This window comes from Budorcas taxicolor, chromosome 7, assembly GCF_023091745.1.
Source record: "Budorcas taxicolor isolate Tak-1 chromosome 7, Takin1.1, whole genome shotgun sequence".
Lineage (NCBI taxonomy): Eukaryota > Metazoa > Chordata > Mammalia > Artiodactyla > Bovidae > Budorcas > Budorcas taxicolor.
In genome coordinates this window covers 42,989,559-43,014,598 of record NC_068916.1, presented here as the reverse complement: position 1 = coordinate 43,014,598, position 25,040 = coordinate 42,989,559, and the positions used below count along the sequence as shown (strand labels likewise).

General features: G+C 56.7%; 4 protein-coding genes and 1 non-coding gene across 7 annotated transcripts in view; 2 read left to right on the top strand and 3 right to left on the bottom strand.

Moving 5' to 3' along the window:
- Positions 1-8,043, top strand: part of MED16 (mediator complex subunit 16) — a 47,919-nt gene extending 39,876 nt beyond the window's left edge. The window contains exon 16 of the mRNA XM_052644425.1: positions 7,984-8,043. The gene's annotated coding sequence lies outside the window, so the exon portion shown is untranslated. The remainder of the gene's footprint in view (positions 1-7,983) is intronic.
- Positions 1,849-4,651, bottom strand: AZU1 (azurocidin 1). Its single transcript, XM_052644431.1, has 5 exons — positions 4,594-4,651; positions 4,150-4,306; positions 3,617-3,758; positions 2,562-2,795; positions 1,849-1,998 (listed from the first exon to the last, which is right to left on the bottom strand). The coding sequence occupies exons 1-5, from the start codon at positions 4,649-4,651 to the stop codon at positions 1,849-1,851; spliced, it is 741 nt and encodes a 246-aa protein (XP_052500391.1).
- LOC128051860 (U6 spliceosomal RNA) lies at positions 3,185-3,291 on the bottom strand. The gene has a single exon (XR_008199779.1). It is a non-coding gene; the product is annotated as a U6 spliceosomal RNA (small nuclear RNA).
- Positions 8,044-8,580: 537 nt separating the features above from the next.
- Positions 8,581-17,419, top strand: PLPPR3 (phospholipid phosphatase related 3). Its single transcript, XM_052644426.1, has 7 exons — positions 8,581-8,591; positions 9,441-9,561; positions 14,736-14,921; positions 14,996-15,137; positions 15,223-15,418; positions 15,508-15,811; positions 16,073-17,419. Exons 1-7 carry the CDS (start codon positions 8,581-8,583, stop codon positions 17,417-17,419), a joined length of 2,307 nt encoding a protein of 768 aa, XP_052500386.1.
- A 197-nt stretch (positions 17,420-17,616) lies between these two features.
- Positions 17,617-25,040, bottom strand: part of PTBP1 (polypyrimidine tract binding protein 1) — a 10,760-nt gene continuing 3,336 nt past the window's right edge. Inside the window, exons 3-15 of one of the 3 annotated variants that reach the window (XM_052644160.1) lie at positions 23,482-23,557; positions 23,150-23,322; positions 22,925-23,071; positions 22,668-22,838; positions 22,481-22,591; positions 22,233-22,407; positions 22,012-22,089; positions 21,278-21,426; positions 20,155-20,188; positions 19,672-19,764; positions 19,366-19,582; positions 19,159-19,236; positions 17,617-19,074 (exon numbers count right to left, since the gene is read on the bottom strand). In XM_052644160.1, the coding sequence (XP_052500120.1) occupies positions 18,942-19,074; positions 19,159-19,236; positions 19,366-19,582; positions 19,672-19,764; positions 20,155-20,188; positions 21,278-21,426; positions 22,012-22,089; positions 22,233-22,407; positions 22,481-22,591; positions 22,668-22,838; positions 22,925-23,071; positions 23,150-23,322; positions 23,482-23,557 (1,635 nt within the window). In that variant the 3' untranslated portion in view covers positions 17,617-18,941. The remainder of the gene's footprint in view (positions 19,075-19,158; positions 19,237-19,365; positions 19,583-19,671; positions 19,765-20,154; positions 20,189-21,277; positions 21,427-22,011; positions 22,090-22,232; positions 22,408-22,480; positions 22,592-22,667; positions 22,839-22,924; positions 23,072-23,149; positions 23,323-23,481; positions 23,558-25,040) is intronic. The other 2 variants (XM_052644161.1, XM_052644162.1) reach the window with 2 other exon arrangements.

The window sequence follows — 25,040 nt, the reverse complement described above, 5'->3', positions numbered from 1 at the left end:
AAATAAAATCTGTCGCTGCTTCTACTCTTGCCCCTTCTATTTGCCATGAAGTGATGGGACCCGACGTCATGATCTTAGTTTTTCTAATATCGATTCATTATTCCCCAGGTATTTTTATAACGGTTCATGTTTTGTTTGCTTTTGACTGTGCTGGGTCTTTGTCGCCACGTGCAGGCTTTCTCTAGTTTGTGGCGAGTGGGGGCTACTCTTTGTTGCACTTCTTAGGCTTCTCATTGTGGTGGCTTCTCTTGTGGAGCACAGGCTCTAGGTGCTTGGGCTTCAGTATTTGCAGTACTGGGGCTTAGTTGACCCTCAGCATGTGGGATCTTCCCAGACCAGGGATCAAACCTGTGTCCCCTACATTGGCAGGCAGTTCCTTAACCACTGGACCATGCATGTATAATATGTAATTGGTACTAATATATAATGTAAGATTTTACTTTAAAAAATATATATATTAAAGTAATATATTATATTATTATATATAATAAAATATTGCTTAATATTACTTATATATAATAATATATATTAAAATATTATATATATATATATATTTGACTGTGCCAGGTTTTAGTTGTAGCATGTGGGATCTAGCTCCCTGACCAGGGATTGAACCCAGGCCCCCTACATTGTGAGCATGGAGTCTTAGCTACTGGACCCTCAGGGAAGTCTGTGATCTACAATCTTATTTTAGTTTAATAAATTATATGTATTAAGTTTTATATATCATTTATACAGTTATATTTACTATGTTTTATAGGTTCTTTATACAAGTATATTTATGTTTTATACATCATTATATAATTGTACATATTGTTTAATGCTTATATTTTCGTTTCTTTCATATTGGGCTCCTTATCTTTCTGTGACTTGAGTGGCAGTCTAAAGCTGGTTTCTCTTGTGTTTCTTGACTTCGCTATACAATATACAGCCGGCCCTCAGTGGTCACACTTTCCACACCCACGATTTAACCCACCGCAAATCAAAAATATTTGGAAAAAATTTACCAGAAAGTACTAAAAAGCAAACCTTGAATTTGCTGTAGGCAGGCAGCTATTTGCACAGCATTGACATTGTATTATATAAAGTGCACAGAGGATGTATGTAGGTCACTTGCAAATATGACACCATTTGATATAAGGGACTTGAACATCCAGGGATTTGAGGGTCCTGGAGCCAAGCCCCTGCAGACACCAAGCAGTAGTAGCAGTGAGCTGTTAGTCGCTCAGGCCTGTTCTACTCTGTGCAACCACAAGGATTGTAGCCCACCAGGCTCCTCCTTCTATGGGATTCGCCAGAGAAGAATACTGGAGTGGGTTGCCATTCCGGTCTCCAGGGATCTTCCCCACTCAGGGATCAAACCCACATCTCCTGCCTTGCAGGCAGATTCTTCACCATCTGAGCCACCAGGAAAGCCCCAGGGGTGACTGTATTCCCCACCAACATGACACACGGTTCATGGGGGCTATAATCTCACAGGTGTGGGTTCAGAGCCCAGCTCTGGCTGTGTGGCCTTAGGGGAGTCACCCAATCTCTGTGAGCCTCGGTGCTGCTACTGTGGAGTGGAGGTCACCAGAGCCCCTGGTTCCGAGGACCAGGATCAGATTCCCTGAGTGGAGACCTCTGGGGTGGATGCCACTTTTGTGGGCAGAGGTCCTGGCCCTGGGCCCCCAGCCCCCGCCCGCCCCCAAAGAGCAGAGTCAGGCGCCGTGGGCAGAAAGGGGACAGATCCTTTATTAGAGTCACAACCGCGGGGGCCCGGGGTGGGGCCTCGGGATGGACAGGCAGAGTGCAGGAGGGGACCGAGCTCTGGCTGCGCAGCGCCCCCTGCAGGCTGGGCAGGGTCCGTCAGGCCGGCTGGTTTATAACTGAGTCAATCCAGGTCCTGAAGAGGGCCACACGCGCGAAGAAGTCGGTTCCCCTACCGCAGGGCCCCCGGGACCAGGAGGCCACGCCATGTGCCAGGCCGTTGCAGACGAGAGGGGTGCCGCCGTCCCCCTGCAGGGGCAGCAGGAGGGTCAGGGCACCCCAGGCCCAGCCCTCGACTCCGCTCCTGCCCAGAACACCACCCCTGCCACCCACAGAAGCTGCTCATGCCCCTGGCCCTTTCTGCGTGCTGTTCCTCTGCCTGTGCTTTTCCCTACGTTTGCTCGCAGCTCGGGTCTCAAATGCCACCCCACCTCCTCAACTTCCTAAGGCCCCAGGCTGGACCGGCCTGGTGCACACCCCTGTCTTTTTTTTTTTTTTTTTTTCACATCCCTGTCTTAATAGCTGATGCCCAAGCCCTTCAACCACAAGCTATGGGAGCTCCTGGCTCCAAAAGGGCAGTCCCTCCTGTTCCTTCTTGTGTCTCCAGTCCCCAGCATGGGGCTTGGCAGGCAGAGTTGAATAAATACTGTTTCTCAGGCTCCAATATTTGAAACATCCAGTTCTAATTGAATACTTAATCCCAGGGTGAGTTCTGAACTTGCTTTCTCTCCCCCCAAGAGGAGCTCACGACCTCTCAAGACCCCTCCTCCCCCACCACGCCGAGCCCACACCAGATAACACCCAGTGGGTACCTGGCAGATGCCACCCCGTTGGGTGAGGACACCAGTGCACACGTTGTTGGGGCGACACTGGTTTGCAGGTGTCACGGTAACATTGAGGACCCTTGGAACTCGGGAGAGACGCCCCCTATGCCGTTGGGTGCCCCAGCCTGCAACCTGGCACCTGGTGCCGGCTTCCACCGTGGCGTTCTGCTCTGGCAGTGGTACCAGTGCCACGCCGCTGTTGAGGTTGGCCTGACGGTCCAGCTGGTGAGGGAAATTGGGTCAGGAGAGGGCATAACTGGGGCCCAGCTGGGAGCCAGAGAGGCAGCAACATGAGTTCTGATCAGGAAAGCAGTTTGGGTTCAAACCCAGTTTAGGCAGTAACCTGCTGTGAAGTGAGTGAGTGAGTGAAGTTGCTCAGTCGTGTCCGACTCTTTGCGACCCCACAGACGGTAGCCCACTAGGCTCCTCCATCCTGGCCAAATGACTTTACCTTTTGGGTCTCTGGTTCCTCCAGAGAAGGAATCAATTGTCCTTACTGCAAACGTAGTTGAGAGACCATGAAGGTGAAGAGCTTGCCCAGGAAATGCAGATAAAACAAAGCACCACCCTCCACCCTCGGTCAGAATTGGTAGGAAAAAATTTTTTTTTTCCTAAATAGGGAACACTTCACGAATTTGCATGTCATCCTTGCACAGGGGCCATGCTAGTCTTCTCTGTATAGTTCCAATTTTAGTACATGTGCTGCCAAAGCGAGCACTGGCAGAAAAATTCTAAAAATCATAATATGCAGTGTCAGTAAAGATGTGGAGAAACGGGCAGTTTTAAATTTTGCTAGTGGGAGAGTAAGTTGGCCCAGCTGTTGTGGCTGCTCTGGGAAAACTTTCACAAAGAAATATGCACAAAAACTCATTGTGATTCTGTCATAACAAAAAAGTCTGGAAACAATTTCAGTGTCCAGGATTCAGAGGCTGGCTAAGTGGATTGTGCACTTGGCTGTACGATTTACACACTAGGCTCTGTGCACATGGCTTGTCCGCCCTTAGCCCCTCAGGCCGACACCAGCTCCCCACTCATTTCCCCACCTGCAGCAGCAGCACGTCGTTCAGTTTCTGCTGGGGGTCATAGCCATTCTCGCTGACGCTCCTGATGAAGAAAGTCTGCCGGGCCCGCTCCCGACGCCTCAGGTCATAGGCACCCAGCACCACGGTGGCAATCCCAGTGTTCCTAAGAGCGACAGGGGCAGATACCAGGCTGGGCTTCCTCAGAAGCCCCTAGCCTTCTACACCAACTAGGCGGCACTTACACGGGGGCAGGCTTGCAAATAAAGTAGGGAGTTACCAGCCTGCTGGCTTGCGGCCCGGGAGCCAGAGGAAGGACATCAGTGATGGTCAGGCCTTTGTCCATCCTCCTTCTGTTGCTGCTTCTCGCTCTGTTTCCAGGGCCCCATTTCCCTCTCTAAGCCCCTCAACCCTTCCTAAGACCAGCCCCCCTTGCCAAGCCCCTCCCCTCCTCACCTGCCAGAGGCACACCCACTCCCCCACTCCCCCGCCACCCCCGTCCCCCGAGCTCTCTCCCTCTCCCAGCCCCCCTGCCCACTCCATGGCCCCCGGCTCACCGGCTCTGGAAGCAGCTGGCTGCTGTCAGGACAAACTTGGGGTGGATCAGAGCGCCCCCACAGAAGTGCCTCCCTTGGTTCTGGATGGAAGCCAGGAACGGGAGCTCCTGCGGCCGGGCCTTCCTGCCGCCCACTATGTCCACCAGAGGGGCCGAGCCTGGGGGGAGAGGAGTGTGTGTTGCAGCCCCCCAGTCTCAGCTCCATACCCAGGGAGACCCCAGCCTCCCACACCCCTGTTCCCTAAAAGGACAGGTCCCCACCCTCCCAGGGCTGGTCGGGGCCAGCTTGCCTGTGTGGCCTGGGCCCGGTCGCTTCACTGTCCCTCCCTGAGCCTTGTGTCTGGGAAGCTGGGGCTGGCACCCATCAGTCCCTCTCCCCCAGGCCTGTCCCCTGCAGTTGAACCTCTGCACAGATGTGGATGCCTGGCGTGGGGTGAGCACTCACCAGCCCTGGAGGTTGCTAGCAGGCTGGCCAGCACGGCCAAGAGTCTGAGTGCTGTCATGACGGGGCTGCTGAGGGTGGCTGGGGACAGGGCGCCCTTATACCCTGGGGCCTCAACTGTTAGCGCACACCCACCCAGGCCCAGCCCCTCCTGGCGGGAGCAGAGGAAGTTGCCCAAAACCTCCCCAGCTGGCCGCTCCTGGAACCTGCCTGCACCCTCCAAGTGCCAGCCTGCACCCTCTGTCTTCCCCTCTGGATACTGGGCCACCCCTCGGTGTGGGTCAGGCCACCACACAGCCGCCACTCGTGGCTCTGCCCGGCTTCCTAGCCTGAGCACCAGGGCCCACCACTGTCCACCTGGTCTGGGATTGAGTCCTGCTGGCTTTATGTGTGTGTGTTCTTTACTGCTTTTTATTTTCTTATTTATTTGGCTGTGCCGGATCTTAGTTGGGGCATGTGGGATCTTTCAATTGCAGCATGTGGGATCTAGTGCCCCTACCAGGGACTGGACCTGGGACCCCTGCATCAGGGGAGCGTGGAATCTTTGCTGCTGGACCACCAGGAAAGTCCTTGTTTTTTTTTTAAACAGTTTTACTGAGATATAATTCAAGTACCACACAATTCACTGAATTAAAGCGTGCAGTTTCATGGTGTTCAGTATCTTCACAAAGTTATGCAGCCATCACCCCAATTTTAGAACATTCCATCACCCCAAAAGAAAAAAATAGCTATCGGAAGTCACACCCCGTCTCCCAACTCCTGATAACCATGAACCCACTCTCTGTGCCTGTGGATGTGCCTGTTCTTGATGTTTCCCATCAGTGGAATCACACACACTCTGTGGCCTTTTGTGGCCAGCTTTTTACCTACAGGATTTTTATCTGTAGGTATGTGGCTGGGTCCCTCACCTGCCCTTAGTCTGTGCATCTATATAGTGGGCAGGTGCGTGGAGCCCCCAGAGCCTTGAGATTCTGGAGACATTGCCTGCCCTTCTCCAGCCTCAAAGTAGGGTCTTCAGAAGTTTTAGGCATCCAGTACCTGAGCAAGAGATGAGGCCAAGCGGGGAGGAAGACAGGGTTGCATATCCAGAATATATAAAGAGCTCTCACAGCTCAACGACAAAAACAAACCATCCACTTAAAACTGGGCAGAGGGTTTGAATAGACATTTCTCCCAAGATACACAAACGGCCAACATGCCATGAAGACGCTTAAAATTATTAGTCATCAGGGAAATGCAAATGAAAACCACAGTGAGACACCACTTCACACCCACTAGGATGGCTAGGATGAAAAGGGCAGAACAAACACAGTGTTGGTGAGGAGGTGGGAAATTGGAACTCAGACACAATGGCTGAGATGTAAAACCCTGCAGCCGCTAGGCAAAGCCAGGCAGCTCCTCAAACACCGAATTATCCCGTTACTCAGCAGCTCCACTCCAAGGTGCAGGCCCAGAAAAACTGAAAACAGGCCCCAGAAACCTGCACACGCATGTTCACAGTGTGAGTCACAGCTGCCAGGAGCTGGAGGCAACCAAATGCCCTTCAGCAGACAAACGTGTCCCTCCACACATGAGAGCATCCCTCAGCTGTGAAGAAGGGTGAAGCCCTGACGCTGGCTACCACGTGGACAGACTCTGAGAACATGATGCTCGGTGAGAGAAGCAGACACAGAAAGACACACAGGGTGTGACTCCACTGATGGGAAACGTCCAGAACAGTTCGATCCACAGACACAGAGAGTGGGTTCCTGGTTGTCAGGGACTGGGGATTTAGGGGGTTAGGGGAATAATAGCTGAAGGGAACAGGGTTTCTTTGGGGGACATGGGATGTTCTAGAATTAAGTGGTTGCACAACTCTAAATGTTCCAAGAGCCAGTGGATGGTATAATTTATGATGGCTGATCTTCTGTCATGTGAATTTCACATCAATTTAAAATGTTTACTTATTTTTGACACCTCAGCTTTTATCATGTATTTATTTATGGCTGTGCTGGGTCTTTGCTGCCATGCGGGCTTTCTCTAGTTGCAGTGAGCAGGGACTACTCTAGTTGCATTGCGGGGACTTCTCACTGCAGTTGCTTCTCTTGTGGAGCACGGGCTCTAGGGCATGTGGGCTTCACCAGTTTTCACAGCTGGGCTCAGTAGTTGTGGCACATGGGCTTAGTCGCTCTGCAACATGTGGGATCTTCCTGGACCAGGGATTGAACCCACATCCCCTGCACTGGCAGGCAAATTCTTAACAACTGGACCATCAGGGAAGTCTTCTGACGCCTCAATTTTTTAAAAAAGATTTATTTCCAAGGTGACACCAAGAGGTTGGACTGGTGGTGGACCCCACGTCTCAGATCCAGGCTGTGGGGGGCTGTTCCAGGGCAGTCCTGGGGAAGGTGGAGGGAGCAGGTGTCAGGGTCCCCTGCTAGGCCTCAGGGTCCTCTGCCTAGCTGAAATGGTGGGGTCCTGGGGTTCAGACTGATCCCTGCTGTGGTTATGGTCCCACAGCTGAGCCGTGTCCCCAGCACGGCCCCAGGACTGGACCCTACCCCAGTCCAGTGTCCAACCCCCAAGACTGCTTCCCATCTCCACCCTCCTAGGATCCCACCCATGCATCCCCCCTACCCCCTGCCCCAAGTCCCCAGCATGCCACCCACCCTGTCTGTTCCTTGGACCCAGCTGCCGTCTTGCTCAGAGCACAGCCGGTTGAGCTGGGTGACCCTGGGGTCCAGAGGTCCATCCCTTCCTACTGGGTGACCTCAGGGGCCCCTTTTTGGGCCTCAGTTTCCCTGTCTGTGCAGCAGAACATGAACGGCCCCACCCTCCCTTTCCATGCCCCCTTCCATAGAGCTGTGTTGAGCATCAAGTGTATTAATGTGCTCAGGAGTCTCTGAGCAGCACCTGGTGTGTTCCACCCTCTTGCCTGCTCTAAACTCTGCCATGGCTCCCTAGTGCCCAGAATCAAGTTGTCACCCTCTCCACCCCCCAACCCCTCACCCCTGGCTGCTGCTGGGCCACATACCATCAGAGCTGGACCTCACTCCCTCTCCACCACTGGGGATCCACAGGAGGAAGAAGCCCCCCTCCCCCACTCCTGATACTGCCCCAGACTCTCTCCTGGTTCCCCAAGCTGTCAGGAAGGTCTCTGGGGACATCCCTTCATTTCTGCCCACGCCCCCAGGAGGCATCAAGCATGATTGCCCCATTTCCCTTCCTCCTACCTCCAGAGAACAGTTTGTGGTCACCTTTCAACACCAGCGATTCCCAACGGCTGTCCAGCCCAGGCTCTTCCCCTGCCTGGCAGGGAAACGGAGTCCAGGTGGGCGTCAGGCCTGGGAGGTGGGACAGACATGCCAAGTGTGTCACCTACACCAAAAGCCCTCTTGTTATGCCCATTTCCAGGTGAGGAAACTGAGGCCCCGGTGGGATCAACTCTCTGGACCCCACCCTTAACCACACGGAGGATCATCTCTGAAGACACATGGAGTTGGTTCTCTTAACACAAGAAGGGCCACAGCCAGGAAGGGTCTGGAGTGTGGACGGCTGCACACACTGGGCTCTCCGGCCGCGCAGCCCTCCCCTACCCCACCCCCATCCAACTGGACGTTTCACCGAGGGACTGATTTTGAGGGTCTGTCTCGGTTCTCGACGGCTCCCCCGAGACTGTACCGGGCTAGGTGTACAGGAGATAGTGAACAAAATGAGCCGAACAAAATCCCGCCGTCTGGGGCCTGGAGACTGTGGACAGTGATTTAAGTGCCCGGGGGCCTGTTTCCACACTTGTTAAACGACGGTTAGCTGGCCCCCACCCCTCATGACTGTGGAAACACCTGCAAACAGCAAGCGCTGCCTAAGGAGCCTCACGTGAATTCACCACGAGGGCCCTCCCGCCCCGCGCGCATCGCGGAGCATCCCGGGCCGTGCGCCTCGGATGCTGTGAGCCAGGCGAGGGGGTGCGGTCGGACCAGTGGAGGGTGGACCCCGAGTGGCTGAGGGAAGATGCAGGGCAGGTGGGAGAGGCGCGGGCCCAGGAGCGAGACAGCGCCCCCATCCCCACCCCCAGCTTCTTTTGTTTCCCGATGGCCCGGGCGCCCAGGGAACTCGCCATGGAAACGCGTACCGGGGAGGGGGGCAGAGACGCGGGAGACCCGGAGATCCCGCCCGCGTCCAGCCTGGATGGGGCTCCCCGGGACCGTCTGAGCCGCCCGGGAGGGGAGGACCCCGCAGACCCCGGTTCGTGCTCCCCCCGCGTAGGGGACGTAGATCCCAGAGACCCAGAGACCGAGGGCGCGGAGCCGGGAGGCGGGGACGGCGACGGACGCGCGCGGCGCCTTCGACGCGCCAAGACAAAGAGCCCCCGCCCCTCGCGCAGCCTCCAGGCCGCCCGGCGCGGGGTCTCAGGCCGGGCGGGGCCGCTCGCTCCCCGCCCCCCTCCGCCCCCGCGGGGGCGGGGCCGGCTTTGTGCCAGCCGCGCCGCAGCCCCCGCCGCCGCCAGCTCCGCCCTCCGAGCGCGGGCGCGCCAGGTGAGGGGCCTGCGGGCGGAGCGCGGACCCCACCCCTCCACCGGCTCCGGCCCTCGGGGTCCCGGAGGCCCCAGTCCTGACTCGCGGGTGGGACCTCAGCCCGGAGGCTCTCGACCAGGCCGACCCCGCCCTCTCTGCCGAGCCCTCTCGCGGCTCCTCCATCCGGGGAGGCAGCCGGAGGGTTGGGCAGGACCGCAGTGCGCCAGGGGCGGCCGCGGCCCCCGCCTCGCGGCCTCAGTTTCCCTGGGCGTTTTCTGCGCATCCCGGCCCGCCCGTCCTCCGCGGGCGCCGGGCACCTGGTCCCCCAGGGCTCAGTCTGCTCCTCCCCTCCTCCAGCGCGGCTTTGTCCCCTCCAACTACGGTTTGTGGCGCCCCCGGCACCATGATCTCAACCAAGGAGAAGAATAAAAGCCCGAAGGACAGCATGACGCTTCTGCCCTGCTTCTACTTCGTGGAGGTGACTGGGGGGAGGTCGCGCTGGTGGGGGCGGGGCAGAGGCCTCCGTTCAGCCGGCCCTCGGGACCTCCACGCCGAGGGACCGGGGCGAGCACAGCCAGGGGGCCTGGGTGTGCGAGAGGGAGAGGGAGGGCGGTCAGAACAGTTGGGCTCTGCAGGACGAGTAGGAGTTGCAAGAGAATGTTCTGGGTTTTGCGGGAGCTGGATAGATGCTCGAGGCGGGATCGTCAGTCCGGGGTTCGGGTCAGCAGCTCACACGAAGGGGCTGGAGCAAGGTGCTGGGCGCGGTGGGCGGGCGGGGAGGGGGGCGCGATATAGATGCGATGTCTTCCTGCAATGTGAAGGCCGGAGGCCTGAGTGTCTGAATTGAAATTCCTCCTCTGCTCATCGTGGAGGCTCGTGCACTTCCCTGAGCTCTGACAGAACAGGCTCCGCATGTAGTGAGGGCCTTAGGAGTGCTGCAAAATAAGATAGTAAGTGCAGCCACCGGGCACATGCTGAGCGCTAATGAAGTGCTGGTGAGGCGAATCCACCTGATCAGTACCTGGGTTACCCACAATGCCCCCTGCTCGCCAGGCCAGGAAACCCAGCTGGAGTGAGGAGCCCAGGCTGGGCGTGGGTGGAGAAGTCCCCCGGACCTGAGCAGATAGTACCCAACCCTACCCTGAGCAGGGTCACCCAGACAGCTGGTTACCTCCCCCACAGGCAGAAAACCTGGTTAGTTTTTCAAGTTTGCATTTGAATCCTTATTACAGTAGGTTATTCCTCCTCAGTGTTCTACGGGCCACACGGAGGCAGCCCCTCACCCTCAGCTCCCCCCAACTTCCCACTACCTGTGTCCCTTTCCAGAAAGCCTTTCACCCAGCCTTTCACTTTCACCTTTCACCTGGGCTTTCCAGGTGGCGCTAGTGGTAAAGAACCGGCCTGCCAGTGCAGGAGAGTAAGAGATGTGAGTTCAATCAGGGCAACCCACTCCAGTATCCTTGCCTGGAGAATGAATCACCATGGACAGTGAGCCTGGTGGGCTACAGTCTGTGGGGTGGCAAAGAGTCCGACAAGACTACAGCCAGCCTTCCATTCAAGTTCAGCATATGTAGCCCTTCCCCCACCACCTGTAGAAACGCAGGTTCTGCCCTCAGCCTTTTTTTTTTTTTGGCTTCAGGCAGGGTCTTAGTTGTGGAATGCAAGATCTTTAGTTTCAGCGTGTGGGATCTAGTTTCCTGACCAGCGATCAACCCTGGGCTCCTGGGAGTGCAGAGTCTTAGCCACTGGACCACCAGTGAAGTCCCTGCCCTTGGCGTTTCTAGCAGAGATCTTTGTTTACCATCGCCCCATCATTTTTCACTGCCCTGTAGTACTCCAGCGCCAGCCCTAGGGAGCTGGGCGTTTGGGGGGGTTCCTAGTCTTGATGTCTCACAAACATTCCTAGGAGGAGACTGTAAACTCTTTGGCCTGTGTCACCCTGCACAGAATGCAGAGCTTGTCTGCATTGTGCATCTCTAGCGAGCAGGGTGTAGAAAGACCCCATATTCCTCCTACTGAGGCCCCTGCACTTGCCTGTTTCCCCATAGTCATGTCTGCACCTGTGTTGGTGATGTTTGAATTTTGACCAACCCAAGAGGTGCAAAGCCATATCCCAGGCCTGGTGTGCATTTCCTGTACTGCCAGCATTATGTTTGTGTGTGCGTGGTGAGTCTCTTCAATAGTGTCGGACTCTTTGCGACCCTGTGGGCTGTAGCCCACCAGGTTCTTCCGTCCATGGGCTTCTCCAGGAAGGAATACTGGAGTGGGTTGCTAGTTGCTATTTCCTCCTCCAGGGGATCTTCCAGACCCAGGGATCGAACCTGCATCCCTTAACATCTCCTGGATTGGGAGGCAAGTTCTTTACCACTAGTGCTGCCTGGAAAGTCTAAGAATACTGGAGTGGGTAGTCACTGCCTTTTCCAGGAAGTCTTCCTGACCCAGGGATCGAACCCAGGCCTCCTGAATTGCAGACAGATTCTTTACCGTCTGAGCCACCAGGGAAGCCCAGTATTACATTTATTCATTCTTAAATACACACGCCCCCAAAGCAAGCACGCTAGCCCGCCATTGTGAGTGTGTGAATGATTTTCCTTTGAGGCAGATATGCTCTGAGCTGAGGGTCTCTGGAGGCAGTGAGAAGTGGGTGGTGTGATTTAGGAGGCACTTACAGACCTTTAGGGAGTGGCAGACCCTGAAGTGGGGCCCCTGCCACCAACCCACCCTGCCACCAGGTGCTTCCAGCTGGGTCTGGCAGGGAGATGGGGGCAGAGGGCTGGAGGAGAAGCAGGGGGAGCTGGCCAGGCGTTAGAGCCACTTTGCCGGGGGCTTGGAAAGGCGTGGGGGAGGTCTTCAACGTGACCCTCTTGTGGAAAGGTTTGCTGATTTTAAGTTGTACCCTAAACCCTCTCTGTGGCTGGACACCATCTGCCCGCTGAGCCAGATGTTAAGCGCTTTCAATGTTTTTGCTCCTCCAGTCCTACACAGACATCCTGGGGGGTGGCCACTATATTGCTCCTTTTTTCAGCTCAGAAGACTGAGACACAGGGAAGGGGAGGAGCCATGATGCAAGCCCAGGCAGGTGGCCGTGAACTGCTTCACTTAGCTGCCTTGGGCCTCCTGCCTTCATGCAGCAGGTGCTCCATAAATGCTCCTTGGACACCAGCCCAGCTCCTTGAAACTCAGCTCACCCACCTTCGGCATTTTCCCTCTGGAAGCCTCCAGCCAGGATTGTAGAGGGCAGAGGCCCCACTCAAGGCACTGTAGAGATAGAGGTGGGAGCTTCCCAAGGCAGCTGAGCCCCCTTAGGCACCCACCTACACTCCGGTCCCAGAAGTAGCCCCGGTGGATGTGTCAGTTTGAGACCCATGGACCAGAAGGGGAGGCAGAGGACACTGGGAGGAGGATTTGCTCCGTTGGAATCTGCTCAGTCAGTGCTTTGCAGTACGAGTAGGTAAGTGAGTGGGTGGGTAAGTGAGTGGCGGTGTAGAGCCTGCCCTGCTGCCCTCCTCGAGCACACTGTCGGTGACTCGGTCAGGTGCAGCTCAGCTTTCCCGAACCTCAACCTCCCACCTGTTCCTCATAACTGCTCTGAGCAAGAAAGAACGTCACGTGTGCCCTATGCTTGTCACCTGGGGGCACATGATCAGGTTGTGCAGAAGGACAGTTGTATGAATGAGCAACTCAAAGATTTCATTTATAAATAAAAATTCATTTATTCAGGCCCAACACCATGTTTCTGGGGCTTAGTGTGAAGCTGGCATGTAGCGGTATGGGGTGCAGAGGAGAAACAGCAGCAGAAGAGATGAACAGGCTGGAGCCAGGAAGGGTGTCTCCAAGGAGGGCCAGGACCCCAGAGGCAGGTCTAAGTGCATCCATCCATCCATCCATCCATCCATCCATCCATCCATCCATCCCTGAGAGAAGAGGCCAAGAGACAGGAACCTGTCTGCCCTTCCCAGATTGTGCAAGGCAGCAAAGGTGCCTTGGAGAGAAATGAATGAAGTGATTAATGGGTGTATGGATGGATGGAAGGATGGGTGAGTGGGTAAGTGGATGGGTAGAGGAATGAAAAAAGAAGCAAACGTGAGGGAATGGATGGAAGGTAGATTGATTGGTGAATGATGGATGGAGGATGGTTGCTTGGAAGGATGGGAAAAAGGATGGATGTGGACTGGATGGATGACAGTTGACTAGGGGAAATAAATGAGTTGATGGATGGGTGGGTGGGTGTATGGTGGGTGAGTGGGTCAATGGATGGGTGGATCGATGGGTGAGTAATTAGATGTATATATGGGTGGATGGAAGGAAACAACCAAACAGGCATGAGTGGATGGATGAATGAATGGTGGATTGATGGATGGAGTTGAAAGATGGATAGATGGATGATAGATGGGTGGAATAGTCAGGGCATGGATAGATGGGTGGTACATGGGAGCATTGGTGGTCAGATGGATGGATAATGAATAATGGAAGGTTGTTGTAAGTTTATGGGTGGATGTTGTTGAATAAATGAATGATAGATGGATGGATTGATGGAGGGATGGGTCAGTGGGTGAGTTGACGGGTGGAAGGAAGGATGGAGGATGATGGATGGCAGGATGGGTAATGTGGCTGGCTGGGTGGCCTGATGGATGGGAAATGAATAAATGGATAGAAAGAATTGGAAGTTGATGGATAGAGGGATGGGTGTTTGGACAAACTGATGATTGGATGTGTGGGTTGATGGATAGATAGTAAGTGGATGGATAGTTGGTTCATGGATGGATGTGAGGATGGGTGGATGGAAGGAAGGAAGGGTGGGTGGGTAGATGAGTGGTGGGCAGAAGGATGAATGGAAGCATGGGCAGGTGAGTGGGTGGGTGGGTGGGTGGATGGATGAGTGAGTGGAGGGAAGGAAGGAATCATGAGTGAATGGATAGGTAGGTGGATAGATGGAGGTGGATGGCTGATAGAAATTTATGGAGGGATGGATGGGAGAATGGGTGGATGGACGAACAGATGGGTGAGTGGTTTGATGGTTAGAAAATGGATAAATGAATAGATGGAGGTTGATGGATAGAAGGATGATTGAATGAATGGGTAATGGATGGATGGTGGATTTATTTTGGGAGGGGGGATAGCAGGTGGGTAGATGGATGGATGGGAGAGTAAGTGGATGGATGGATGGGTGGCCAGAATGAAAGATGAGGGGATAGATGGATAGAGGTGGGTGGGTGCATGATGGAAGCATGGATGATGAATTGATGGATGATGGATTGATGGATGATGGATGGTGATGATGCTGAATGGATAATGGAAGATGGATGGGGCAGTGGGTGGATTGATGGATGGATGATGGAATATGATGGATGGATAGAAGGAAGGGAAGATCAGTGGATAGACAGATGGGTGGGGGTCAGATGGATGGAAAATGACTAAATGAATAGATGGATGTTGGAAGTTGATAGGGTGATTAGTGGATTGAATCTTGGGTGCAGGAATGGCTCCATTAGATGCACAGATGGGTGGTGGGTGACTCAGTTGATGAATGAGCTCATCAGTGAGTGAACAGCACGGATGGGTGGACGAGTCAGTGAAGGGACTGAATTTGTGGGCGGATGACTCACTCAGTGAACGAGTGTGGTGTGACCCTGGCCAGCGTTCTTCCTGCAGCTGCCCATAGTGGCATCCTCCATCGTGTCCCTCTACTTCCTGGAGCTGACCGACCTCTTCAAGCCGGCTAAGGTGGGCTTCCAGTGCTACGACCGCACGCTGTCCATGCCCTACGTGGAGACAAGTGAAGAGCTCATCCCGCTGCTCATGCTCCTCAGCTTGGCCTTCGCTGCGCCCGCAGCTTCAGTGAGTCGCGGGGCGGGGCGGGGCTGGCTGTGGGCCCCTGGCCAGAACCTTGCTGAGCACCTCCATGTCCACAGATCATGGTGGGCGAGGGCATGCTGTACTGTCTACAGTCCCGGCTGTGGGGCCGCAGCGGGGGCCTGGGCGGGCCCGAGGGCAGCATCCACGCCGGTGGCTGCAACTTCAACTCCTTCCTTCGGCGCACAGTGCGCTTTGTAGGTGAGTCCCCCATGGCATCTGCACACTGAGGGTGGTGGGTCTGGCCCCAGCTCCCGTGTCTGGCCCTTGCACTCCCACCCGACAGGTGTCCACGTGTTTGGCCTGTGTGCCACGGCCCTGGTGACCGACGTGATCCAGCTGGCCACGGGCTATCACGCACCCTTCTTCCTGACTGTCTGCAAACCCAACTACACCCTGCTGGGCACGTCGTGTGAGGCCAATCCCTACATCACACAGGATATATGCTCTGGCCACGACACCCATGCCATCCTGTCTGCCCGGTGAGCATGCCTGACCCTGTCCCAACAAGCATGTGGGGAAACTAAGGCAGGTCCCAGAGCCTCAGGGCTCACATGGGTGTTTCTTGCAGGAAGACCTTCCCATCCCAGCATGCCACTCTGTCTGCCTTTGCTGCTGTCTATGTGTCGGTGAGTGCTGTCCCACACCCCAGATGCCCCATAGGGGCCAACTGCCCTGACCACCCACCTGTCCCCCGGCAGATGTACTTCAACTCGGTCATCTCAGACACCACCAAGCTGCTGAAGCCCATCCTGGTGTTCTCCTTCGCCATTGCAGCGGGCGTCTGTGGCCTCACTCAGATCACGCAGTACCGCAGCCACCCGGTGGACGTCTACGCAGGCTTCCTCATTGGGGCCGGCATAGCAGCCTACCTGGTAAGGGGCCAAATAGGGAGGCCCGAGGGGGAAGGCCAGCGCCCCTTGCCCAGGGATGCTGCCATTTTCTCCCTTGGGAGCTGGAGGCAGACTCTCATGAGCCCAGACTTGCCAAATGTGCAGAGTAACCAGAAGTCAGAATTTGTCCTGTGGGGAGAAAGGTGGACTTCCCCTCTCTCACCCCCAAGGCATGTCTGTGGCCCGGTGGGGACCCTGGTCTCCAGCCACAGGCCTCACACCCAGTCTCCATCTCATCTCTAGGCCTGCCATGCAGTGGGCAACTTCCAGGCCCCACTGGCAGAGAGACCAGTGGCCCCGGTGCCAACTAAGGACGCACTAAGGGCCCTGACCCAGCGGGGCCACGACTCGGTGTACCAGCAGAACAAGTCTGTGAGCACTGATGAGCTAGGTCCGCCCAGCCGGCTGGAGGGTATGCCCCGGCCCGTGGCCCGCGACAAGACCTCACTGGGCAGCCTAAAGCGGGCCAGTGTGGATGTGGACCTGCTGGCTCCACGCAGCCCCATGGGCAAGGAGAACATGGTGACCTTCAGCCACACACTGCCCCGTGTTAGCACGCCCTCGCTAGACGACCCCGCCCGCCGCCACATGACCATCCACGTTCCACTGGACGCTTCCCGCTCCAAGCAGCTCATTAGTGAATGGAAGCAGAAGTCGCTGGAGGGCCGAGGCCTGGGGCTACCAGATGAGGGTAGCCCTGCACACCTGCGGGCACCCGCAGAGCCCATGGCTGAGGAGGAAGAGGAGGAGGAAGAAGAGGAGGAGGAGGAGGGGGAGGAAGGGGGTCCAGCACCTCCCTCACTGTACCCCACAGTCCAGGCTCGGCCAGGGCTTGGGCCACGTGTTATCCTGCCGCCTCGGGCCGGACCACAACCTCTGGTTCACATCCCTGAGGAGGGGGCCCAGGCAGCAACTGGCCTGTCCCCCAATAGCAGTGCAGCTGTACGGGCCAAGTGGCTCACGATGGCTGAGAAGAGTGGAGCCGCAGTGGCCACGGCCTCGGCCCAGCCCCGCATGGCCAACCCGCCCCGGCTGCTGCAGGTCATTGCCATGTCCAAGGCTCCAGGTGCACCTGGCCCCAAGGCAGCCGAGACGGCTTCCTCATCCAGTGCCAGCTCTGACTCCTCCCAGTACAGGTCACCCTCTGACCGCGACTCTGCCAGCATCGTCACCATCGATGCACATGCACCCCACCACCCTGTGGTCCACCTGTCCGCGGGTAATGGGCCCTGGGAGTGGAAGGCGGCAGGAGTCGGGGCCAAGGGGGTAGAGGGGGAGGGTGGCTATGAGCTGGGAGACCTGGCCCGCAGCTTCCGAGGTGGGGCGAAGCCCCCGGGTATCTCCCCAGGCTCATCAGTCAGTGACGTGGACCAGGAGGAGTCACGGTTTGGGGCCGTGGCCACTGTCAACCTGGCCACGGGTGAGGGGCTGCCCCCATTGGGCGCAGTCGATGGTGTGCTGGGACCAGGCAGCCGGGAGTCGACGCTGCGGCGCAAAGCAGGCCCAGCGCTTGGTGATCGGGAAGCAGCAGAGGCCGAGGCTGAGAGCTACTACCGGAAGATGCAGGCTGCGCGCAGGTTCAAGGACTGAGGGTGAGGGTGGGGCAGAGGGGTGGGTCCTGGTAGACAATAAAAGGCGATCCTGGATAAGAGCTCACAGTCTGAGTCTTTGGAGGACTGGGTGTAGGGGTGGGGCCGAAACCCCCACACACGAAGGGTAACATGCCGGAGTTTACAGAAGAGGAAACAGCAGTGAAACCAACAGGCCCAATAAAGAGGGGAATCAAGTGCAGGATACAGAGAGTTTATTCAGAGTCCAGTACAGACTGGCCAGACCGCCTTCTACATGTGGACAGGAAAAAAGAGCCTACAGAAAAGGTAGGAGTTGTTATAAAATCGCTTTAATTCAGTTCTCTCTGCATTACAAGCCGGCAGCGGGCGGGGCCTGCCGTGCTCCTTACAATACTGAGCCTGTAATTGCTGTTATCAAAATATACATCTGTGTCACCATAAAAAACCGCATTTGCTGCCCCTCACGTCTTACAACAGGTATAAAAAATTATAAATATTTACACCCTTGTTCCACCCCAACATGGAAACTTGAGGCTCAGGCCCCGAGTGAGGGCCGGCCAGCAGAGGCCTGCGTGCGGGGCACCCCTTGGACCCGTGAGTGCAGGACGAGGCATGAAGACCAGAGGGGAGGGCTGTTGCCTCACCTCCTGGGGTCCCAGCATTAGAGGCAGGAAAAAAAACAGAAACAAAACTTTGGTCCAAAATTTGCAGGAAAAAAGGAAACCCTGAAAGTTGAAGAGCACTTGTCCTCGGAGAAAGGACAGTCAGGTGTCAGTAAGGCATCGGGCGGCAGATGCCGGCCCCGCTGTGTCTGCCCTGGAAACTAGATCCTGCCCTGCGACTCAATGACAAGGAATAAAATAAAAGTACAGTATACAAGGTCATACCACAAGGAGAAAGTTTAGGTTACACTCATACCATTTTTATCATCTTGCTATATAAAAAGTTACTTAAAACTATTTCTTTTGCATATAAATGAAAAAGATTAGAATATTTGGTCAACTGGAAATATTGCTAGGCACAGGTGTCTGCAGCTGCATTGAAGCATAATACAGAGATTACAGTGAAAACAAAGCTGAAGAAGCAACAGGGAAGGGTCCGGGGAGGCCCCAAGGCTGGGGGAGAATCACACACTTGATTAAAGGATTGGGTGGCGGCCACAGCCCCCCACCACACCAGGCACATGATCCCAGGGGAGGCTGACCCCACAAGCCCTGCCAGGGCAGTGGGTTTAAGGCACAAGAAAGCCAAGTGGGGGTTTAGGAGCGCCCGCCCTGCAGGCGGCAGAAGGCACGGGCAAGGGGCCGGGCGGGTGGTACTGTCCACCGTCACCAAGAGCCTGAGGCTGGCACCCCACCTCCCCAAGATGAGCAAGTGAATTAGATTTAATTTCTTTTAAAAACAGGTAAACTGATTTCTCTTTTAAAAAAATAAAATCTCTGGTCTTTTAAGGTCACTTCAGCTGCTTTTTAAAGTGGCTTTTTATCTGGAATGATGGAAGTTGTTGCCGGGTGCCCGGCAGGCTGGTCCTGGGTGGCGGCCTAGATGGTGGACTTGGAGAAGGACACCCGCAGGTGGTGGTTCTCACCCAGGTCATGGTTGTGCAGGTCGATGAGCGCCTGGATGGCCTCCTCCACTGAGCCCATCTGGATCAGCGCCATCTTGCGGTCCTTCCTGCAAGGAGTGGGGGAACACAGGCATGAGGAGCAGCAAGGGGCCAGGGAGCCTAGGGGCAGTGGGGGAGGGGACTCTGCTCACTGGAAGAACTTGAACCCTTTGACGATCCCGCCGTTACTGGAGAAAAGAATCTTGAGGTCATCCTCAGAGATGGAGGGCCTGCAAGTAGAGAGAGGTGTGTCAAGGTCCTTCCCTCACGACAGGAATGTCCAGGAATGAGGGGGGAGGTGGGGAGGCCAGAAACAAGGGATAAGATGATGGAAGCATCTGAGAGGCAGAGGCACTCACGGGATGTTGGAGAGGTGCAGAGTGGCCGAGGGTGGGAAGATATTCTGGAAGTTCTTGGAGCCAGGCTTCTTGAAGCGGTGCAGGGGCGAGTTTCCATAGTCCTTGGTCAGGCCCTGGTCCTCCTGGCCCTCGCGGGGCAGCTGCACGCTCTGGTGCTTAGAGAGTGTGATGCGCACTGGCTTTCCGTGCAGCTTATGCCCATTGAGGTGGCTCATGGCTGGGGGGGGGGGGCGGGGGGGGACAGCGTACGTGACCTGAGGGCCCTGGGCACCACCCACAGCCCGGCCCTCCCTGGCCACCCCTTACCCAGCTGGGCCTGGCTCCCATCGGCCATCTGCACCAGGGCGTTCTCCTTCTTGTTGAACAGGACCTTCACGCGCTGCACATCTCCATACACGCCTTCAAGAGCACAGGGACAGGGGGCTAAGCCCCAGGCCCCAGCCGCCCACCCGCCGTCCCCGCGACCCACACTCCCACACAGGGCTGGCTCTCCCCAGTTTGCTTATTCTGCCTCTGAGAACCTGTCTAGACACAGGGAGCATGACTGGGAGGGCTGCCTTCCGCAAAGAAGCCATAAAATCCAGGAAAGGTCAATTGCCAAGGAACCATCCTGTAGCATGCTACCGACACATTTACGCTGCCAACGGCATGCGGGTAGGGAACCATGCTCTATAGAGTCCAAATAAATACGCAAACCGCAGCCCAGACCGCACGCATCGGAATCTCAGGGCGTAACAACCACCTCAATTACATGAAAACAAGGTAATAAAAGTGTGAACGATAACATACCGAAAAGAATAAAGAGGCTTTGGGGTGTGACTCTCTTTAGAGGACAGCAGAGCAAGGCAGCGAGGGACAGGGAAAGGGAGAGGTCAGGGGGCGAGTTGCCAATCGTCCACCACGAGGAGGCAGCCCCGCAGGCGTGCAGGTTGATGGATGATGAAGTTGTCAGGATGTTAATATTCAAGGGCAGGTTGGTTTCCGGAGAGCAGGGTTTGAGGGGGAATTTTGTTTTTTTATTTATTTATGGTTTTGTTTTGTTTCAAGCAACAACAGGAAGCAGAAGTACCGTGCAGTCAGTTGGCAAAGAAATTCCGGATCAGGGCAAGAAAAAAAATTGGGAAAGGGGAAGGGGAGAAAAGAAAAAAAGTAGCAAAAACACAGGTCAGTAAATACATAAGAAAACACGCGGTGCCCCATCAGTCAAGACCACACACATTACAGGCCACACGCCGGGCAGACAGCCGGAGCACCCTCCGCGGGGAGGAGGCGGCGCCTGCTGGCCCCCCACTCGCTCCCCCAACCAGGCCCTCCAGGAACCGTCTCCTCAGCCCGCACCGGAGCCTCCAGTCAGGCTCACCGAGCGCTGCGAGCGGACAGCTTGGCCAGAGGAACTGGGACAGGACTGGGGAGACCGAGAGTCACACGAGGTCAGACAGGCAGGAGAGCAGCTCATTAAACAAGAACCCCGTCTCTCGAAAAGCAAATACTGAGCCTCGCTCAGTGGACCCCAGCTCCCTGAGCTAACCCAGCCCTGAAACAAGCCAGGCCTGGCTGCCACCTCAGGGACTAGCGGGTGGCCTCAGCTTGCACCCTCCCCTCAAGGCGCCCTTCTGCAGACCAAGGTTCGCTGGGCTGGAAATTTCAAGTTTGTTCTCATGTACCAAATGCTTCAACTCTCAACATCATGAAATTAGGAACGTAAATTAAGATGTTAAGGAAACAAGAGAACTCCAAGCACTTCGGGAAAGGAGGCAGCAGTGAGTGACATCAGCGCAGAGAGGAGGATGGGGATGCCCACGGGCACTGGCTGGGCCTGGCCCAGCTCCAGAGCCCAGTGCCCGGTCAGAGGCTCCATCTGCACTAGGACTGGGGGCACTCCCAACTCCTAATTACCAGAGGCGCCACGTACCTCGGGGTTGAGGTTGCTGACCAGCAGGACAGAGTTTCCTGCTCCTGCCAGGCCTGGGATGGCGATCCGGCCTGCTGCCGCTGCTGCTGCCGCTGCTGATGGAATAGCCAGAGGGGCCAAAGCCCCATGCACATTAGGAACAGAGAGACCTGCAGGGTGAGTGGGGTTAGTTGAGTGTGGTGCCCACAGTCTCCACAAGGTAATCGGTCTCGCCCGTCCTCATGCAAAAAAGAGATGCGGGGGGTGGGTGGGGGCATCAGCCTGGCCCCCAGCCCTGCAACCCTCCATGCTCCTCAGAGTACTGGCCTGACCACCTATATGTGCCAACAACACAGAAGACTCAGGCTTCTCAGACGCAGGATCGAGCCCGGTGGCCTCGGCTGTGCGTGCACGCAGGTGCCCGTCACCATGCAAACAGCATGCCGGGCGGGAGAACAGTCTCAAGACTATTTCGCGTGTGGGCGCCTGGCCCCTGGGAGGGACGCTCAGGTGTGCTCACCCAGCGCATGCCGCTCCGCTTACCAGGCCGCTCAAAATGCACTACTAGGGGCGCATCCCTCCAACCACAGGCGCTGGTCCTCAGCGGGCTCAGCAGCCCGGCCACGCCTGCCCTGTCCAGACTCCGCGCCCAGGAGGCTGGCCCCCCACACTGCGCCACGTTGGCCGCCGGGGAAGCAGAGCTACTGGCGAGATGTGGACATGCAGAGGCGGCGCTGGGGCAAGTGTGTGAGTACCTGCGGCTTGAGGAATTGCAAAGGTGGGAGGGAAACCAGCTCCTGCATACGGAGAGGCTGACATTATACCAGGCGCACCTAGAAACAAACGAGACACTAATCATCGCACCCACGGGTGCGAGCCGACTGCCAGGGCCCCACCCGCAAGTGCGGGGTGGGCTGTGCGGGCGCCTAGCCTGAACTACAAGTCCTGCCCGGGTGGCCTGCCCCCAGCGTCTCACCAAAGGCAGCAGCCATGGTCTGGTCCAGCGAGGGCTGGCTGTCACCGGACGGCAGGTCAGGGCGCGTGTAGTCGCGGCTCTTGTCGTTGTTGTACTTGACGTTCAGGCTGGTGAGCTTGGAGAAGTCGATGCGCAGCGTGCAGCATGCGTTGTAGATGTTCTGGCCGTCCAACGACTGTGGGGACAGCGAGGAGGCTGTCAGCAGGTGCCTGGCGGCCAGGGGCACGGCTGCCCTGGGGACCACTCACCAGCTTGGCGTGCTGGGCGCTCACGGGGTCAGCGTATTGCAGCAATGCCTGGAACTGGTTGTTCTTGGTGAAAGTAATGATCTTAAGAACGGTGCCGAACTTGGAGAAGATCTGTGGGAGAAGGTGGTGGGTCAGCCTGGGCCCAGGCACCAGCCCACTGCCCACAGCTGAAGCCCAGTCCCCTCACCTGGTGCAGCACGTCCAGGGTCACTGGGTAGAAGAGGTTCTCCACGATGATCCTAAGCACTGGGCTCTGGCCGGCCATGGCCATGCCCGCATCCACTGCCGCGGCCGAGGCTGCCAGGGCCAGGTTTCCTGACTGGACTGAGTTCACAGCCTGCAGGGCCGCCTGGGCCCGCTGTGGGGACAGTACCGTGAGTCCCCCAGCCCCAACCCCACCTGCCCCACCCTGGCCCCACCCACCCACACCTGAGGGTGCCGCACCGCCTGGTTAGGGGAGCTGTCTGTCTTGAGCTCCTTGTGGTTGGAGAACTGGATGTAGATGGGCTGGCCGCGCAGCACAGGCGTCACCGACGTGTAGTAGTTCACCATGGTGTTGGCGGCCTCTTCTGTGTGCATCTCGATGAAGGCCTGAGCGTGGGAACAGGGTGAGCTGACTCATACCAGGGATGCCTCTGGGACCCACACCAACTAGCCCAGGCCTCGTACCTGGTTCTTCCCTTTCAGCATCAGGAGATTGGTGACCTTTCCGAAGGGCAGCCCCAGGGAAATGACCTCCCCCTCGGTGACATCGCCGGGCAGCTTGCGGATGTGGATCACCCTGGAGGGCACGCCCGCACTCCTGCTGTCCCCCTTGAACTTCTTACTGTCGTTTCCATTTGCTGCAAAAAAGCACTGAGTCACATAGGGCACCCCAGGCTCCCTCAGAGCGGGGCCCTCCTCGGCACCAAGAGGTTTCCGGGCTGAAGTGGTCCCCACACTTTGCTCCCAGGACTGTGCAGACACAGGGACCAGGCAGGGCGGCGGGCGGGTGGGGTTACCTGTGGACGCCGAGGTGCCGCTCATGATAAAGGGTCCGTTAGTGACGCAGGCAGAGAAGAGCTCGTCAGATCCCCGCTGCAAGAGAAGCGAGGTGAACCCAGTGTCCTCGCCGCAGGCCCTGACCCTCCCTGTTAGGGCCCATGGCCCCCACCCGACACACAGTTCCTTCCCCGCCGGTGGAGCCTTTGGGACTCTCCCTAGGCAGGGACAGAGGCTGGCCCCTCCTGGGCCTCTGCGTGTCATGGCCCCCTCCACCTTCCATCTCCCCACTCCCCCACCAGTGTCTGGGGTCTGCACAGCTCAGGCTCACAGCCCATGAGGACAAAGCCCCCTTGTCCCACTGTGGCCACCCGCAGGAGTATGTCCTACTTTCCAGTCTGAGGAAACCGGAGCCCTGCGATCAGAAACGCCACCTCTCCAGGAGGCAGGTACCTTGGTGACAAACAGGCTCCCCAACTGCCCCTGTGGGTGGGCTCCCAGCCCATATTATCTCCAGAAATTCCCTTGTTAGCCTCAATCTAATAGAATCAACTCCCAGAGTTGATTCTGCTTGAGATGCTGCTTAAGCAGGGAGAAAAAGGCAGACAGCCTCCTGCTGGCTGGGCAGTGAGACCCCAGAGGGCCATCCGCTTGTGATTCCTCGATACACGAAACCAGTGCCTGGCAGCAACAGGAGGCCAGCTGCTGCCCTCCCAGCCTTGACCCTTCTTCTCCCTCAACCTGCCTTTCCGCCAGCTCGCCCTCCTCACATCAAGGACACCTTATCTCTGCCCTTCCCCTAAACTGCCAGCCAGTTCAGCCACTTACAAACAAGCAGGCTCCACGTGCAGGACACCTCCCCACCTTCCGTGGTCCAGCACTGAAGTGCCCCAGAGCCCCTTCAGGCGCTGACTCCCTCCCCAGCCCTCAGGACAGAAAAGTGGGCACAGCCAGGCCAAGGCCATGGGGCTAACAGAATGTTCTGGGCCTCCTCACTGCCAGACTGCCAGCTATAGGCATGCCGCCGAACCCAGACCCCAAACTCCCCAGCACCAGAGGCTGCTCAGACCACTGCTTGGTCTTAATGGTAACAGATTGGAGTTGGATGTAAATGAAGCAAAGTGTTAAAAGCCCCACCGGCAGGCACACCTGCCCCATCATGCCTTTCCTCACTGCCCTGGGAGGGTGGGGGGGGACCTGGACTCTTCAAGGCTCTGGACAGCCGGCCAGTTCCAGCCCTAAACAAACCAGAAACCAGGTGGAACACACCTGAGCCTCATTCCCTCCTAAGTGGCAGGGAAGTCGACCTGGAGGATGACCAACCCCTCCCCTCAGGTCACAAAAGCCCCCTGGCCAGAGCTAGACAAGAATGGACAGGGCACCCAAGTGGCTCCCACACAGACGCCAGCTGCACAGCCTTAAAAAGGGCATCTCAGCTCCTGTCAACAGGTGATGGACGGGGGAAGAACTCCCTCCAGAGGGGGTCGTTCTTAGCTCCAACTCCCTTTTCACAGCACATTTCCTGGCATGAATACCTGTGTGGTCTGCTCACTTGGGAACCCCCCTCCCCCCAGCATAG